Source organism: Etheostoma spectabile, unplaced genomic scaffold (assembly GCF_008692095.1).
Source record: "Etheostoma spectabile isolate EspeVRDwgs_2016 unplaced genomic scaffold, UIUC_Espe_1.0 scaffold00007022, whole genome shotgun sequence".
NCBI lineage: Eukaryota > Metazoa > Chordata > Actinopteri > Perciformes > Percidae > Etheostoma > Etheostoma spectabile.
In genome coordinates, this window is record NW_022603446.1 from 18,089 (window position 1) to 37,389 (window position 19,301).

The 19,301-nt window shown below is 42.1% G+C and overlaps 1 protein-coding gene across 1 annotated transcript; it reads left to right on the forward strand.

The window, feature by feature from the left end:
* Positions 1 to 609: 609 nt before the first annotated feature.
* LOC116678347 (inositol polyphosphate 5-phosphatase K-like) lies at positions 610 to 17,500 on the forward strand. Its single transcript, XM_032508287.1, is given in 15 exon segments — positions 610 to 1,167; positions 8,771 to 9,291; positions 10,521 to 10,628; positions 11,097 to 11,205; positions 13,335 to 13,451; positions 14,233 to 14,408; positions 14,548 to 14,659; positions 15,119 to 15,228; positions 15,390 to 15,597; positions 16,358 to 16,495; positions 16,621 to 16,740; positions 16,820 to 16,909; positions 17,132 to 17,300; positions 17,303 to 17,359; positions 17,362 to 17,500. Coding segments are annotated over 14 exon segments (2,136 nt in total). The 5' UTR covers positions 610 to 1,167; positions 8,771 to 8,782; the 3' UTR covers positions 17,475 to 17,500.
* The last annotated feature ends 1,801 nt before the right edge of the window (positions 17,501 to 19,301 follow it).

A 19,301-nucleotide genomic window follows, 5' to 3' on the forward strand; every position in this document is an offset into this window, starting at 1 on the left:
CAGTTGACAGATGCAGTAGAAGCTAAGGTTATACATCCTTAAGGGGCGGCTGTGGCTCAGTGGTAGAGCGGTTGCCCTCCAATCGGAAGGTTAGTGGGTTGGTGGTTCGATCCCTGGCCCTGCAGTTCCACGTCGAAGTGTCCTTGGGCAAGACACTGAACCCCGAGTTGCCCCCGGTGCTGTGCATCGGAGTGTAAATGTGTGTGAGTGTTTATCTGATGAGCAGGTGGCACCTTGTACGGCGGCCTCGGCCACAGTACATGAATGGTGAATGTATCCTGTATGATGTAAAAGCGCTAAATAAATACAGCACATTCACATTTACATTTACTGCAATTCTGTAAGTATGCCACGTACTTCTCCTAACCAACCACTATGCGGCAGTAGTGTTTCATTATAGACTTTGACTACATAGAACGGCCGTTCGAATCCACACTGATTAATAGGTAGCCCTACGAGGTAATTTGGCTCGCGACCTAAAATTGACCAACGGTAAGTTGTTGTTGTTGTTGTAGTAGAGAGAAACGTGTACGCTAAGTTCACAAATGTAAGCCATGTTGTGTACTTGTCATGATATCTCCATTCTACTTGTTGTAGTTCTGGGAGCTTCAGAGCCGGGCTACTGTAATCAGCAACCGAACATCGTTGGCAGGCAGCGGCTGCTCGTTCACGGAAGAGCTCTCTCTCTCTCTCTCTCTCTCTCTCTCTCTCTCTCTCTCTCTCTCTCTCTCTCTCTCTCTCTCTCTCTCTCTCAGTCTCTCGTGCCGTCCCGGACACGTCTTCCTTCATTTGAAGGGCACGGTGAAGGCACAGGACACACAGGCGTGGAGGAGACATTTGTGTTTCTGAGATGTAGCCTGCCTGGCAAATCTGTCGCCAACATCGCTTTAAACCCACCTGCTCCTCCCCTGTCATTCCCCCAAGAAAGGAAGGAAGGAAGGCAGGAAGGAAGGTGCTGGGATGCCGATAGTTTCATCTGGGAGGCGACTGGAAAGGAAAGCTCACTGAATTTTCGTTTAACGTATCACTCCTTCTTCTTCTTCTTGTGATTCCTATTAATTGACATCCTCCACCGAGGCTACCGAGCTGACCGGCTGTTACATCTGTGACGGTTTACTCAAGATCCATCAAGCTGTAAAAATCCTCAACACAGAAGAACCAAAACAGGTAAAGGTGATGAGGAAACAGCAAGCTGTTGAGCCTTGAAACCATTCAACCATTGACATTTATGTAACAGAATGCACCTCTATTAATTACCTGTGATTGTGACAGCGGAAACACCATTGTTGTTTACGTTTGTGTCATTCTAACGTCCCCGGTAAAGAAATCCTCGTGCTATGGATGTGTTGGTCATTCATACATGTTACAGATCATTTGTTTGCAACGTAAAACCATGATAATTAATAATAGACATATCAAATTGCTCACCTTTTTCAATGCTAGAGATCATGCAGATGATTCATGATCAGGTTTTCCCACATTAGTGTACGCACAGACTCTGGCACTGACATTTAGAACACACACACACACACACACACACACACACACACACACACACACACACACACACACACACACACACACACACACAAATGAATGCACATGATGGCACCAATGTGTCTGAGTAAATTTGATGGCAAAACACTGAATTAAAAGGACCTTCATCCTCTTTTATTCTGTCAGACAAAAATTGGTGTTGAAGCAAGAGTGTAATTAGGCCAGATACTGTAATTGCTACTGCTGTCCTCTTTCAGCCGATACATCAGTTTTCTGTTTCAGTCAAATGTAAATGTAAATGTGCTGTATTTATATAGTATGTGAATATACTATACCTATCAAGGACACTGGAAGTGTGCAATGTAAGACTTGTGCTCTAGTGTAAACAAAACAGATTATAGACCTACCATGTATCAAATGACACATCCTGACAAAAATCCTTCTCTTGGTTGACAGGAATATTTACATATTTATGTGCAGTCAGAAGCTGTTTCAGGTAACTAACTCATGTTATAATGTACATTTGTCATTATGCTCTGTTAAAATGGTGTAAACCATACAAGCTTTACCCATACTCTGCCATTCTGAATCGCACCAAGCACGTTATAGTGCTAGAATATAATGAAAAGTGAAAGATGCACTGAGGGAGGATTTAGCTGCAAGCCTAATAATCTGTAGCAACATTGGATTCCAAAACGCTGCATTTAATCCAAATAGTCCAAATTTACTGATAATCCCTGACTATCACTCCACAACACAGGTCTGGCGTTGTGAGACTACAACACTCACCTCAACAGATTATCTCAATAGTTACTGAAGCAGCAGCTACGGTACTGTGAAGCTGCTTTTGCAACTTTTTGTACGTATTTCTTCAATCTTACTTAAATACCAGTAACTGGGCATGTAGAAAAATGTGGGCAGTGAACAGACTTCTCTATGAAATAGTGTTTTAATTCCATGCACGTGTAGACCTTAGTACACATGCTGTGGGCCTGTTTCACGTTCCAGTCCATGCACAGTGGATTTATTTCTATCATCCGTAATGAGTTTTTGTCACTGCATTTAATTGCATAGCCAGATTCCTCCACAGACAGATTATGTAGGGCTGAATGACAATATTCATCCCAATTAGTTGACATTGTGCAATGTATGCAAATCTATTATTATTTGGTGAACCAGATGCTGCTTTTGTGTCTGATAACAACATGGTGAGTGTTTTCCTCTACAGAGGAGCTTTTAAGCAGAGTGAAGCCAAAGTAAATGTTTCCATTTGGCTGATTTCTATAACCGTTAATTGACAGAATCTGAAATTGCAATTTACAATATAATGTAGCAGTGCAGACATTATACTGCGTGTTGTTAGCACACGTCTTCAGTGTTAGACTGTAAGCAAGATCATCTTGACATCCTACAGCCTACTGCTGTTTGGGTTACACCCCACCCTTCCTGGCTCTCTGAGCTTTAGCCCCCTCAGGAGGGCGCATGTAAACACCATGACACATTGGTTATTATCAAATCATTCCACTCTCTCCTTGGTGACCGTGAATGGAATAAGAAGTGGTTATCTGTTGTTATTGTTCCCGGAAAGACAAATATTTTACTCTTATTCTGTCATACATGAAGCCAATTAAAACAAATTGTGTTAGAAATGTAGATTTTTGCTTGCAGAAAAAAAGTGTCTCTGCACGTGCTATTTCCACCTTAATTAGTGTCCATATCTCACTTTTATTATTACTTTACCAGCCCCATTGTTTCCAGCTATTTTTCATATGTGCTTTGCTTTGAACATGTTCTCATTCACCAGTTTTTTCCCCATGTTCCCAAGCACATTAGCACTGATTATTATCAATGTCCGGTTGTTTTGGCGGCGGCCGCTGGGACTGTGGCTGTTGACGTCATTGATAGTGACTGTGAGGTGGTTGGCTGAAGGAAACAATATAGAGCATGTCGCTGGAGGAGCGCAAGTGTCACCTCAGAGTGCAGGCGGAATAAGAAAGGAAAGGAATGAAAACTATTTAGGCCAGGAATAGTGTAGGCGCTCAGGTTGAAAATATAGGGATGGGAAAACTAAATTGGTGGGTGTGTGAGTGATTCAATGCCCATGCAGTGAAGGTGGGTAAAATGGAACACAGAATCTGGGAGAAGATGGGGAGAGGCAAAGGATTAGATAGATAGTGAGAGAGAGAGAGAGAGAGAGAGAGAGATTAAAGCTTGGAAAATAGACAGTGCCAGAGGGAAGTGTGAGAGGATCAATTTAGAGACATTCTGCAAGAGACACAGTGTTGTCACAGAATGGGCTGTCTCGCTCCGCTCTCCTCACGCTTCCCTCGGCTCGTTTTGCACCCACCCACTCCCACGTGTGCCCTTCCACCCTCCTCCACACTCCCCCACCGAATGCCATACATGGACCATAGGAATACATTATGCCCAGTCAGGCACCAGGTTATTGGTGGACTGAGAGGCCAGCATGTTTGTGGGCACATGTGGAGTACAGAGGCAGCCCTCCGCTCTGCACGAAAGTCACGGCCCTTATCTCTTCAAGGTCATGTGAATAATTATAAAAAGGCTCTGCCGTTTCCCCGTCCCCAAGCACATAACCCTGTCTCCTTACTGACCAAACATGAAACAATGTCCCTAATGTACAGGGCATTGTTTCAACCATGTAGAGAAAACAGTGGGTTAATGTCTGCCAACATTTTGCTGTGTTCCTGATAATGTCAGATTAAGTGTCCGCTCACCCTCATAGCAGATGTTGACATTTTTTGGTCCTTTCTCACCTGTTTCACTGCTGCCACAGATTAGTGCGCAAATCAGCTTTTTTAAGGCTCAGGCGTGTCCACAAGCACAATACAATATCCCCATCTACTGTATGTGGCTGATTTTTTGGGGTTTAAGGGATTTTACATCAGAGCATTTCTTTCTTGCTTTTGTTTCGTCATCTTTGGTGAATTAATGGACTACAGTGTCTGTATTTTTTTTTTTCCTTTGATTTCCCATTAATTCTATGGCCATATTTTTCCATGGGAGTTTTAATTTCTATAAGTGGCACTCTTTTATTGTCAGCCATGTTGAACATCCCCATATTTACTATTACTAATTACATATTTATTTATACATTTTTCATCAACTCATTGAAGCAGTTGCCTCTGACGTTAAAATGCTTCACACGTTTTGCATCTAAACCAGACATTTAGAAATATTTGATAAACTGTGTGCAGTAGCTTAAATTACTGTTGTGTCCTATGAATCTGCAATAGGCAAGGCAAGGCAAGGCAGCTTTATTTGTATAGCACATTTCAGCAACAGGGCAATTCAAAGTGCTTTACACAAAATCATTAAAACAGATAAAACACAAGTACAAACAGTTAAAAGTCATAAGCATTAAAAATCAATAAGACACATGAATAGACAGTTAAAAACAAAATAGAAACACTAGGACACATAAAACTCAAGAATAAAAGTTACAGTGCAGCATAAGAAAGAAATTAGCATTAATTTAAAGAAAGGCAGCATCAAAAAGAAAGGTCTTCAGCCTTGATTTAAAAGAACTGAGAGTAGCAGCGGATCTGCAGGTTTCTGGGAGTTTATTCCAGATATGAGGAGCATAGAAACTGAAAGCTGCTTCACCCTGTTTAGTTCTGACTCTGGGGACAGAAAGTAGACCTGTCCCAGATGACCTGAGAGGTCTGGGGGGGTCATAGTGTAGTAGCAGATCAGAAATGTATTTTGGACCTAAACCGTTAAGGGATTTATAAACTAGCAAGAGTACTTTGAAATCAATTCTTTGAGACACAGGAAGCCAGTGTAAAGACTTCAGAACTGGAGTGATGTGATCCAGTCTCTTGGTCTTAGTGAGGACTCGAGCAGCAGCGTTCTGAATCAGCTGCAGCTGTCTGATTGATTTTTTAGGGAGACCTGTAAAGACCCCGTTACAGTAGTCAAGTCTACTGAAGATGAAAGCATGGACCAGTTTTTCCAAGTCCTGTTGACACATAAGTCCTTTAACCCTTGATATGTTCTTTAGGTGATAGTAGGCTGACTTTGTAATTGTCTTAATGTGGCTGTTAAAGTTCAGGTCTGAGTCCATGACTACACCCAGATTTCTGGCTTTATCTGTTGTTTTTAACATTGTTGTTTGAAGCTGAGCGCAGACTTTTAATCGTTCCTCTTTTTTTCCAAAAACAACTACCTCAGTTTTTCCTTCATTTAATTTCAGAAAGTTCTGGCACATCCAGTCGTTAATTTGTTCGATGCAGTTAGTCAGTTTTTGTATTTGACTATAGTCCCCTGGCGATAAGGTTATGTAAATTTGTGTGTCATCCGCATAACTATGGTAACTTATTTTGTTTTTCTCCATAATCTGAGCCAGTGGAAGCATGTAGATGTTAAACAGAAGAGGCCCCAGAATGGAGCCTTGCGGAACTCCGCACGTCATATTTGTACGCTCAGATGTATAATTACCTATTGACACAAAGTAATCCCTATTCTTTAGGTAGGATTCAAACCAGTTTAGTACTGAACCAGAAAGTCCTACCCAGTTTTCCAATCGGTCTAGTAATATGTCATGGTCGACCGTGTCAAATGCAGCACTGAGATCAAGTAATACTAAGATTGAAATTTTGCCACTATCTGTGTTAAGGTGGATGTCATTAAAGACTTTGACAAGAGCCGTTTCAGTGCTGTGGTGTGGTCGGAAACCCGACTGAAAGGTATCAAAACTGTTGCTTAGTGACAAGAAATGGTTGAGTTGTTGAAAGACTACTTTTTCAATGATTTTACTTAAAAACGGAAGGTTTGATATTGGCCTATAGTTGCTCATTAGTGACTTGTCTAGGTTGTTCTTTTTTAAAAGTGGCTTGATTACTGCAGTTTTCAGGGCCTGTGGAAAGATACCTGAAAGAAGAGATGTGTTCACAATCTGTAGAAGATCAGAAGTCAAACAATTGGAAACATTTTTGAAAAGTCCCGTTGGTAGAATATCAAGGCAACAGGTCGAGGTTTTCAGATGTTGAATAATGTCCTCCAGGTTTGTATGGTTGATTGTGTGAAATTCTGTCATATTGGAACTAGTTTTGCTTGAACACTGTGACAACACATGTCCTGAACTTGATATGGAGGCACTGACTGTTTGTCTAATCTTCTGAATTTTGTCTTTGAAGAAGGAGGCAAAGTCATTGCAGGCCTTGGTAGATAAAAGTTCAGATGCTACTGGTACTGGAGGGTTTGTTAACCTATCAACAGTAGCAAACAAAGCACGTGAATTATTATTGTTTCTAGAGATAATATCAGAGAAGAAGGACCTTCTTGCATTCCTCAGTTCCAAATTATAAATGCGAAGTCTCTCTTTATAGGTGATATAATGGACCAGGAGATTTGTTTTTCGCCACCTTCGTTCAGCTTTCCTACACTCTCTTTTTTCTGTTCTCACCAGTAGGACATTTCTCCATGGAGATCTTTTCTTACCAGAGACAACTTTGACCTTAGTGGGAGCAATGGCATCAATAACATTTGTAATTTTACAGTTGAAATTGTCTACAAGCTCACTGACTGATAGCCCAGAGAGGGCGGGAGTGGAGGAGAAAAGCTGAATAAATGTTTCACTGGTGTTTTCAGTGATATACCGTTTTCTGATTATCTTTGTTTGGACACTTTTGGGCACAGAGATAGTGCCGTTAAAGAAAATAGAGAAATAGAGAAAAGCAAAGCAGTCATTTATTCACGCAATAATCAAATGCATTGTTACTTGAATATATGTGTTTTAGATTCATTTTTTAATCCTTTCCTCTACTCCCTGTGTTTGTCTGATCTCTCTGCAGCTCCTCTCTCTGTGTTGTTTATTCTCTGCTGTTGACTTTTGTGGTTCTGGACGGTGCAGCGGTTCTTCGTGTTAGTGTGTGGCAGGTGCTCTGAGCTGATATGAACTGACTGAGCATCTCCCTGGTTACTGCTGGACTGGCGGGCAGCTTAGGTACAAGTAGAGAGGATGTTAAACTGTGTCCAGGCATTTTTCTTCTCCACATCTTCCATCCACAAGCTCCAAGAGGTTACGACAGTAGGAGAATATGTTGCTCCTTGTCTCTTCTTGATCTTTGGCTGTTGCTTTATGTATTTTGGCCTTTCAATTTTGTCTATCATACATGCAGCTGTATTCTTGTGTTTTCAAGGCCATGAGAAGGCAGGTAATTGAGCAGTCATGAATCGGTGGGAGCCTGACTGACTCACTCAGTTGTCTCGCTGGCTCAGTAGGGTCTCATGACAGCCCTGCACTCATCAGCTGAATAGACTTGTCATTTGTAAAAGAGGCTACATGTTGTGCTGTTCAGTGTTCCAGTTAAAGAAATCCTCTCTGTACTTTCTTGGCTCCTTTTTTTTTTTTTTATTCATTTTCTGTAGTACATCATATCATCATTTCCTGGCCACAGAGACTTTGATGTTGTCCCTTACATACATCGCTCCATATTTATCTATCTATCTATAAATTACAAGAACGTCTGTCTCTCTGTGTGTGTGTGTGGGGGGGTTATTTGCATATCTCTCAAACCGTTAGTCCGATGGATTTCATACTCGACAGGTGTCTCGCTACAAGCATGAGTAAGTGCAGTGCCATGTAGCACTACGTTGGACTGACTTTGAATAAACAAACGACAAGTCCTGAATTTAAGGACGTTTCAGAATCCCACACATGCAAAGCACAGCCAGACAGAGCGTGATGCCACTTATAGGCAGGCACAACACGAGATAAGACCCTCTTTCTCTCTCATACACATACACATACACATACACACAACTCACACATTCCAGTTCTGGTGGTTGATTAACGCAAGTATGTGCTGATTAACTCTCGTAACGGGCCAGGTGGAAAGCGCGCTGCCGTGAGTCCATGAGGCCAATGTCTGATTACTCCACATTGTGTTTGTGATAATTTGTGACTACATTCTGAACCTGCAACGTTCTCCGTCCGGTAAATCAGTAAGTTAGTAGTAAGGTATACAGGGGAGTGGCATATTAAGTGGTTTGGGGTCCTTTTATAAGTCATTTTGTGGTACAATTTGGTTTTAATGAATTCTACAAGCAGCGATACCACAGGTCAAGCAATCGGCCCGTTCCAAACAGGCACATTACCAACGGGCACTGCACTAATAAATGTGATGCTTCACAATAATTTTATCTTAAGGGAAAGATGTTCTGGATGAATATGAATTTAAATTCCTAAAATGCAAACATGATGTGCATCTTGCAAGTGGAAACATTCCTGTTGTTTTCTTTGTCACAGAAATCTTAAGAAATGGACAGAGATCATCCGAGCCAAAGCCAGACGCAAGAAGACAACCCGAAGGGAACAGCAGAAGCTTTAACAACAACCTCAGCTCCGGCATCAGAGACAGCGGCTCTGGCCACAGACTCCACTTCCGGCCAGCCTGCAGGTCCTGCCAGGCCTAGACGGCCCCAGAGAAGTGCCAGAGTAGAGGGCTCTGTTGACATCTCCGAACTGAAAGCTGAACCCAAAGATGAACCCACTCCAGTGGTTAACCAGGACAAGTGCATTCCTGATGGCTCTGTGGCAAGTCACCCCAAAACCTCTCGCCCTGGAGCAGTCAAACCTTCAGGAGAGGGCACTGGGCCCACCGCCAAGGCTGGTCCCAAAGGACCGGGCCACCACCCGGTTAGGGCTGTCTCTGTCCCCCACCCACCAGCTAGCAGGCCTGAGGCTTCTCACCTGAACCCTCATGCACAGAGAGCCTTCTCTGTAGCAGGTACAGCTGACACCCAGACCCAAATTGTGGAAGACTTCAGGCAAGTTCCCTCATTTGTCACACCATGATCTAGCATGTCTCAACATCGCCTTTATTTTCCTGCTGAGAAAAAAAAGCCTGGCACACACAGTATTTATTTATATACACTGACAGTCAACACTGCAAGGCTACATGGCTAGAGTAGTCAGTCTGGGGATTTTTGCAAAAAACTGTCATCATAATTATTTAACATATATCATGAAACATTTACTTCCACTACTTTATTTTATTTAGTTCTTTTACTAATTGAAGTGAAGAATCTCTCTGAATAATGTGGTCAGTATATATGGCATACAGTTATTTTATTTCTAAATTACATCCATTTCACTGTTCCCTCTGGTTCCTTCTTATCTATGGGTGTGTCTCTAACCATTTCTGCTCGGATTAGGTTGCTAAATTAATGCAAACATTTTAACAGAAGTGTCGTGGCACAGAAAACTGAAATGATTGAAGTCTGATTTAATGCTGTGTAATGTTAATGGACAAGAAAAATGCAAACCTAAATAACATTTATGCAGTTTTATCAGCTACAGCATGGTGTGGCTGTGAAAAGGGTTTGTTGGAAGTGGAAATGTATTGATATCACTGCAAGCATAGTGAGCTCACTGCTTTTTATACAACATTTTTGGAATTTTCTCGGGAGCTGAATCTCAAGCTCCCTGGAACAACTGGAAACCTAAATGTCCTTTATCCTTTGCCACCACCTTTGGCCAGTAAACAGAGCTGCGTGTTCATTCAAGGTATTATGGGAAATTATTCAATAGCTTCCCTGAAAATACACTGTAAATACTGCATTAAATATACAGTAGATCCTATACATGTGTAACATTTAGACAGAGTTGGCTTGGCTTTCAGCATCAGTGGATTTGAACACAGGACCTCTTGTTTTTAAGTGACTATTAACTACTGAGCTTCCAAATGGCCCAATATATAAAATACAACATACAAGGTGTAAATACCTTACACAACCTTGGTTTGCACCAGGGCTGCCTGGCAACAGCCCTAATCAATGGTGTTAATTAATCTAATGGAAACAGTAGCTGCCGGAAATGAACACAGTCACAGTTTCTTTCCTCTGCATATGAATCAGAATGGCAAAATGAATTACATCATAATCATTTTTATTAGTACAAGGGTTCTGCTGTGTCACTCAGTTTGTAGGTTATGACCCTGAGTTGTATAGTAGACGAGAGTTTATATGAGCTATTACATAAGACCCTTTTCCAACAGGCTGCACATCATCACTTGGAACGTTGGTTCGGCCACGCCACCTGATGACATCACTTCCTTGCTGGGGCTGAATGTGGGTGATGGAAACACAGACATGTACATTATCGGGTGAGTGTTTTGTGGCGCATATAGTTATTCCACATAAAAGCTCAATTTTCCAGCGCCTGGGTAGCTCACCTGGTAGAGGTGAGGCCCATCTATAGAGGTTTCCCCGACCCAGCGGCCGTGGGTTCGACTCCGACCTGCTGCCCTTTGCTGCATGTCATTCCCCCCCCCTCTCTGCCCTTTCATTCCTCCATCTGTCCCACAAAAATAAAAGCCTAAAATGCACACAAAATATTAAAGAAATAAACCTGAATTTTCCATTTATGTACATTTGTCCCACATGGACACCTTAAACAGTGTCCCTAATGAGCAGCCAGGATTAGTTCTGTACCACAGCAATGATGTCTCTCTCTTTACGTCTGTGATTTTCTTATATTTATTAATCCTCCCTTACATTATCAAATCTCTCACTCAACAGCTCGTCTTACATCTCTGTCAGCTGTTGACCCCTGTGTGTTGTTTTTCTTCAAGGCTGCAGGAAGTGAACTCCATGATTAACAAAAGGCTAAAAGATGTCCTCTTCACAGACCAGTGGAGCGAGGTCTGCATGGAGAGACTCAGCCCCTTTGGTTATGTGCTGGTCAGTAATGGCTTTTATTATTAAAACATATGCACACTCTCATAGTAAAATGCTAAACAGCTTAGATTCATACGCATGACGTGATCCCTGATAAGATCTCTGCTTCTCCGCTACTGTTCGGGCTCATTTTGTTCCCTGAGCAACGGATGGGGTGATAATTCATAACAGGCTTGTAATGTCAGCGTATCTGCTATCTTCCGCTGTCTGCCAAGCTCAAAATGCAAAGTCAAGCTCTCAGTGTTTCTCAATCTCCCTTCTGTGTGCCTTTATGACTGCATATCTGTACCTTTTTCTCTATCTTGCTATTTCACAATGCATACACATACCCACTGTGGGAATGTAGCATACTAAGAAATGCAATAGGTTTCATGGAATACACACAATAAATCCTCTGAACTGTCTGGTGTGTTGGTATCTACCAGGTTTTATGTTTTTAAGGGGCAAATACTGCAGCTGTGGTTGGTGTTCGTCTGGCTGCATCTGAAACGATGCCTGGCTCTGTTGGCATGGCGAGCCAGAAAGCGTGAATCAGCTGTCGAGCTGAAAGAGCTAGACAAATGTCTCCCAGGATGCTGTTTTATTTTTGGATCACGTTGTTGTCCGTGTTGATGGGCCTCTGACAGTGAGACTGATGCTGTCCCCCGGCTGTATCATGGTCTGCTACGTTAGCTTTAACCTTGTTAAAATTATTTCCTTTTTGTGTACTTCATGTGGATATTAATGCTGTAAACAGGTTAAGGGGATGTGTAAATTGGAAGTTGTCTGAAACAGAGGGAGATGCATGGTGTCAGTAGGAATTATGACATGGTGGACAGACTCGCAGTAATGAGACACCCCATCAGTTCTTTTTCTGAGATAGTGCTCACCAACGCTCATTCAGTCAGGTTCAAACTGTAACTACTACAGACACAGGAAAGCTTACTGCCCTTCACTGCAGAAACACTGAGCCAACAAAACAGTTTTTCTGACTATTCACCACACAGTTGCTGATTGTCCCAATCATTTATGTTTCAGTAAGCTACAATTTAAATGCACAAGTCAGCAAGGAAAGTTTTTTTTTTTTTCTGGCCCTAATCTATAATTGCAACATGGCCACTTTTTTTTTTTAAATGTTTTACCGTGACTTATTTTATGCTTTTCAACCACAGTACATGCAGACAAAAAAGGGGATTCCATTCTCGCAGACTTTAGACATAGATACACACACTCACAGTATGTGTCCACACACATTGCACAATAAATTGGGTCTACTTTACGGTTCAGTAGAATCCATTACGCAACAAAGTTTTGTTGCGTAACAAAGACAGTAAATGGCAAAATCTACGAATAGCTGGTTAGTATACAAGCAAGCGGGTCTTATGTCACATGCAAAGATGTGTGCCTCCATTACTGGCCATAGGGCATTTCAGCGGGGTGTGATCATGCTTCTTCCGTCTGCCGTTGGGGGTTGGGATGTATGGACCACTGGAGAAAGGGAGGGAGGGACATAAATATCTGGTGAGGGGCTTGACATAGCAGGAAATTACCTCATCTTGTTCCACAATGCATGCGTCATATTTCTGCCCCTCTTGTACAGTACATAAATATGTACACCTTTTTTTATATACCAGTGGGGAGCAAATGTCAAAATCTACATTTCATTATGTTTCAGAACAAGATGCAAGTGCTATTGAGATAATGGTGGAGGGCTTGGAGAAAGGAAAGGTCTGACCATCAAGTGCCTTCAGCATGTACATCATGTTTCCTCTACAAAGTGGTTTTTAGCCACCGCGAGGGTAGAACACAGGCTATGGCCTCCTTAATGTGCAGTGCTTCATGTAAAGTAGTATGAGAGCTGGGCCGCTGGCTCCTGCAATTCTAAATGGAAATGCAAGGGGGCAGGAAAAGGAGGAGGGAGAGAAAGTGAAGCAGAGCAGCAGAAATGGACACACAGCAAAGCTGGACTCAGCTCAGAGAATTTGTTTATTGAAATATTAGTGCTAAAGAAAGATATTTATACAGTTACTTTGAACTTTATAGCTGCCTCTCTTTTCAGAAATATACAAAGTGCCAAAGTGTACCTACTGTACCTATTCATGTTATCATATTTTTTTCGCCATGTCTGTCTGTCTCACCTGCCTTTACCTCAGGTGACCTCCCAGCGGATGCAGGGATTGTTACTACTGGTCTTTGCCAAGTACTTCCATCTGCCCTTCCTCCGCGGAGTCCAGACTGAGACCACCCGTACTGGCCTGGGGGGTTACTGGGTGAGACAGCCCCTGACACCATTCTGTGATCAGCACTGTGATATGGAAATTTCAGCTTAGCTGTAAATAGGACGACATCTCTACAGGAGGGACTACATTTAAACTTGCATTATGTCACTGATACTCTGATAGAGATCTGACAGACACTAACTTTCCACTACAGTCTACTACTGCTCGGTTTGTAAACAATGGAGGTTGTTTGTATTTAACCAGTCTTGTTACTTGATATGCTGATATATACAATGCTGAGTTTTATGAGGATAAAGACCAGTTCTTTTTTTAAACGTGGAAAAAAAAGACGTTTGCTACAATATGTTACAAAATGACAATGACATGCTCTGAGACAGAAATAAGATCCTGTTCACTGAAAAGTTACGTATCACTTAAGTGACATCCTCCCTGTATGAGGTCAGACATGCATCACCACATTCTGCAGATTTTATACTAAGACACATTATGTATTTTAGTGGGTCAGAGCAGTGGGAGACCAGCAGGTAGAAATCCAGAGACTCATCCTGTCCCCCAACTGTGCACTTTACTGTTAGCATTAAATATTGATGGTGTTCTTCACTAATGAAGATGAATTAGTAAACTTCCTGTTTGTCTGTGGCACAGACACTTGCACCAATCAATACAGTAGAAACACTGACATACACTGGCTCTAGGCATTGACTATTTAATTTAGCCTTCAATGAATTGATGAGACAATAAATACAAAAGCGTTCTTGTCTTCCTCCTCTTTAATATTAATTAACCTCTCCTGTGCTTGTCGGTGTTACAGGGGAATAAAGGTGGCGTGAGCGCCCGCATGTCAGCGTTCGGCCACACCATCTGCTTCCTCAACTGTCACCTGCCGGCTCACATGGAAAACTCAGAGCAGCGCATGGAGGACTTTGAAAGTATCCTGCAGCAGCAGCAGTTTGAGGGCCAGGCTGCCATCGGGGTTCTTGACCATGAGTAAGTCAGCGCAACCTCTGTACTCTGATATATCTGTGCTTAACACTCCCAGACTTGTTTTCTCCATATTTATGTCTTATGAGAGAAATGGTGTCACAATCGGCAAAGCAAAAATACTTATGCCCTTATTTTTTCACAGTGTGGTGTTCTGGTTTGGAGATCTCAATTTCCGCATTGATGACCTAGATATGCAAGTGGTAAAATCAGCCATCGATAACAACAAATTTTCAATGTTGTTGGAAAAGGATCAGGTAAAAGTGGACTCTGATATACTGTATAAAGACTGTGATATTAACTCCTCTGCATGGACTTCTAATGAAAAGGAACTTGCCCCTTGACTCGTCCGTATTCATAGCACCAGGTTAACTTTTGATTGAGTTTTTAATTTGAACAAAAATGGTCTTTCCATTTAAATCTGATGGAAAGTCATTAAGACACCCCCACAAAAAAACTGTTGACCCTAAAATCTTAACTTCAGGTCAGAATTCATGTGATGACTTGTCATTTCACAAGCTGAAATTACGTTTATGTTACATTTAATTAAATTAAATTCATTAAATGTAATAAATGTTTTGTTTTTGTCTGGTGGACTGTGTAGGTGATGTCACTAGAGGGCAATAAAGAAACACACACTCTTCTCACAGGAGCTGTCTGTGAGTGGCAAACAGAAATCCTCAGTGAGTGATGTCTACTAATTCTCATTGTTACAGCTCAATATGGCCAAAGACAGTGAGACAGTGTTGGAGGGTTTCCAAGAGGGGCCGCTAAAATTCCCTCCCACCTACAAGTTTGATGTTGGAACAGATACATACGACACAAGGTTGGTGATGCCAGGGGTGCTGTTATGAATTCTAGATAACTGACCAGATATCACAGAGCCTAGCTTAGTAAAACGTACATTCTCCTCTCTGAAAAGTCCTCACTAACTAGTCTCTCTATTTACTGTTTTTAAACAAGTCTCTCTTTCTGTCGTCCACCAAGTGGGAAGAAGCGTAAACCAGCTTGGACCGATCGGATCCTGTGGCGCCTGAGAGCCACTGCTACTGCCGGCGCTGCTGTCAGCGCAGGGAAGCGGGGCTCCATTTCAGGGCTGACCAGCGGGACCAAAGTGACACAGCACTACTACCGAAGTCACATGGAATACACCGTCAGTGACCACAAACCAGTCTCCTCCATCTTTACCCTGCAGGTTTGAAAGCCTTTCATACTGGTGCTATACTATAATAAAATACTTAGTTTCGAAACCAACACATAAACAGTACTATTTTTAACACCTTAGTTTGAGAATTAAACAACAATGTTAATGTGTGGGCAGTAGCTCAGTCCGTAGGGAGTTGGGTTGGGAACCGGAGGGTTGCCGGTTCAAGTGGACCAAAGTACGGAGTGTGGATTGTGGCTGACACTTCACCTCCTGAGCACTGCCAGGTGCTCTTGAGCAAGGTGCTGTACACATATATATATATATATATATATATATATATATCAAACTCCTGTACAAGAACATGGGCAAACTAAATTACAGTTTTAAACTTTGCAAAGTTATGATTTTAAATCCGGAAACTGTTCAAATTGGACCTAAGAACATGACCATACATTTGGTGCCAACTTTGAATACCTAACAGTTTTTGATAATTGATGCCGTGGACACATTTCGTATTGAGGTTCGATACTTTGTCCTCATTATCATTTAAGTTTATCTTAAAAACTTTACAGTCGAGCGCCTGGGTAGCTCAGTTGGTAGAGTGTGCACATATAGAGAGGTTTACTTCTCGACATAGCGGCCGCGGGTTTGATTCTGACCTGCGGCCCTTTGTTGTATATCATTACTCCTCTCTCCCGCGCTGTCCTATAAAAATAAAGGACTAAAATGACCCAAAAAAATCTTAAGAAAAAGAACTTTTACCGTCACTTTGCACTGTATAAATGTTTATGGTAAATGTTCTTTGTAGTTCCCATACAAGGTGGATATTCCCCTGGTCACAATCACAGTGGAGGATGAGTGGAATAGTATTGCTGATGCCACAGCAAAATTCAAACTGGTGCCCAGCTACCCCCGCAGCTCCTGGGACTGGATCGGACTGTACAAGGTAACTAGTCTTACCTCTACCGGCCAAATAACATTATGGCTGACGAATCAACGTCAGCAAATCATCAGGAGTAGTACAACACCATTTCTGTGCATTACTCATTTTAATCATGTTGTTACTGTTAGTGATTGTTCTGCCCATCCCCGGTGGGTTTCAAGCACCATAAGGACTATGTGGGATACGTATGGGCCAAGCAAGAGGAAGGGGATTTTAATCGACAAGAACAGCAGGTAATCTGGTTGCGTGCTGGATTCTGTTTAGGGATCATTTTGTTTCACGTTTAATAGATGTCTAACTAACTGTGTTCCAGGTTACCTTTACGAGGAGGAATTGCCCAAAGGCTCAGGGGACTTTATCTTGGGTTACTATAGCAACAACATGAGCACCATTGTGGGTGTAACAGAGCCATTTCAGGTAATCATGGCACTCTGGCACTGCTTTCTTGAGGTTAAAAAAAACAAATGCATTAGCCCTAAGAAAGGGACATGACATACTGTATGTTATACTAATGCTGCTGGTGTTCCCGTCTGCATCTTAACAATTCAATTACCTTTACCAGTATTTAGCTACTTTTTCTACATATTCTATCTCTTATGTCCCCCTCTTGTCCTCTTTTTTTATTTTATCTTTCTTCAGATCCAGCTTCCCACTACAGGTCTTGACACCAGTTCTTCAGACAGCTCTGACTTCAGCTCAGAGGATGACAGCACCGTTGTCCACATGAAGACGAGGTCCCGCAGTCCCAGTCCACGCAAGGCCAAGCATCGCAGCCATCGCAGCCACAGCCACAGCCACAGCCACAGTCGCAGCGGTCTGGCAGCCCTGCACAGGCCAAAATGAAAATGCTCAATGTCACTGGTTATCCTCCAGCACCACCACAGCTGAGAGTGAGTCCACAAGACGTCCAGCAGAGGGCAGCAGCAGCCAGGTGTCTGCTACTGTGGTGAAAGAAAAAGACACCGAGGGTTCAGGGGTGTGATACACAACCTAGTCCTGCTGTGTCACAGGTCACATAGCCAACTGTTGTGTCTTTTATTAAATACATCCATTACACTGTATGTTTTGAATGAAAATATACAGTTTCTGATGCCATCCTTTTTCAGAACAGCCATCTGGTTTGTCCAGAAGGCTTACTTTGCCTGAGTTGTTCTATTAAGCTGTGCACATATTTTTTATTTGTAAACCTTTCACTCTGTCCTGTGTTTCTTCTACCTTTGTCCGTTCTCAGGTGTGGACAGTACAGGGAGCTGACATTTGCATTAGGTAATACTTACGGATGTTATGGTCATGTAAAGTAAAAGCGTGGTTACTTAAAGCTTTTTAGAAACCATCTTCCCCCATATCCGAGAATGATTAGAAACTCTGCACTGATTTACTTAGCAGTCAGTCAGCAGACTGCATACCAACAAAAGTGAACGCTTTTGAGACGAGGAGTATGACGTACTTGACACAGACAATGCCCACAAATCGCCCAGTTTGCTTTAATTGTGGAACATGTATCTATTGTATAACAAATCTGCTCAGACCAATAGGACTATAGAGACATAGTGAAAAAGCATTTTATTCCAAAACATCTCACATAAGCGTCCCCAGCTCTATCAACAATCAATAAGAGTTTTAGCTTCTGCAAATGGAGATATGCACTTTGACTTGGCGGTATGAGTCTACTCTTGTGGATATTCTATGCTACAGAAATTCAGCATTACATAGCAACATGATGCAATGAACGTTTCACAAGATCCCTCCAGGGTGCATGGAAAAATGTCGGTGGGGCCAGGAGGTTCAGGGGGCTCAGCCACCACCATGGCAGCATCACAGCACATGTCAGCTTAGAAAGTGAATGTGAGCATAAAGGGCTTTTAAATCGGCCACCAAATCAGTGCAGTGGGATGTGATGGTGTGGGAGGCTAGCCGTCAGCTATCCGCATGGTTGTCTGGGCAGAACTACAGTAATTAATCATTGTTGGCCTCTAACTCTGTACTTCAGTTATAACTACAGCAATATCTGACCCAGGAAACATATACAGTATATTGCTTGGACTCATCCTCTGTATGAGTTAATGCGCCTTATATAAGTTTTGCTTTTCACAGCAGCAAAGTTACTTTTTGAAATAATTCACCAAAAAAAATCACATATTGTTAATGCATTGTAATTAGTATGATACAAAGCTGACATGCACTATTTGAAATATCACAATGCTAATGTGATATTTCCAATAAATGAAATTGTCCTATCTAAGGCTTTTTTTTTTGAATGAAATGTTGCTTTCTTTCAGTTCACTTCTGTGTTTGTTTTTGCATTTTCTTTGCTCTGATCCTGCGTACTGATCCTGGTGGTTAGCTGACAGTGACAATAGTCACAATAATCGTGTTGCATTGTTACCGTGTGACCTCTGATGCACAATCTTAGACACTTGTACTTTTGGCTGTTAACGTAGGACAGTATACTGTTGTAGCTGTAACTGTGTGTGTGTGTGTGTGTGTGTGTGTGTGTGTGTGTGTGTGTGTGTGTGTGTGTGTGGGTGTGTGTGTGTGTGTGTGTGTGTGTGTGTGTGTGTGTGGCAGTGAAGGGGGTGTGACTGTGTTTGCATGGTTTCTGCTGGACATACTGTACATTCCGGTACTGTGATCTTTTTGTGCCGTAAAGTGCTGTTTTTGACTCCTCTTTGTTATAATTGTGGCTGTGAAAATTGTTAGGACAACTTGGTAAGGACAGTATGAAAATTTAACTTCGGGTAGTGTTAGATGAAGAAATGCCAGAGCAGTTATGCTTATGCAGTAAACTGAAATTGTTTGAATAATTTCA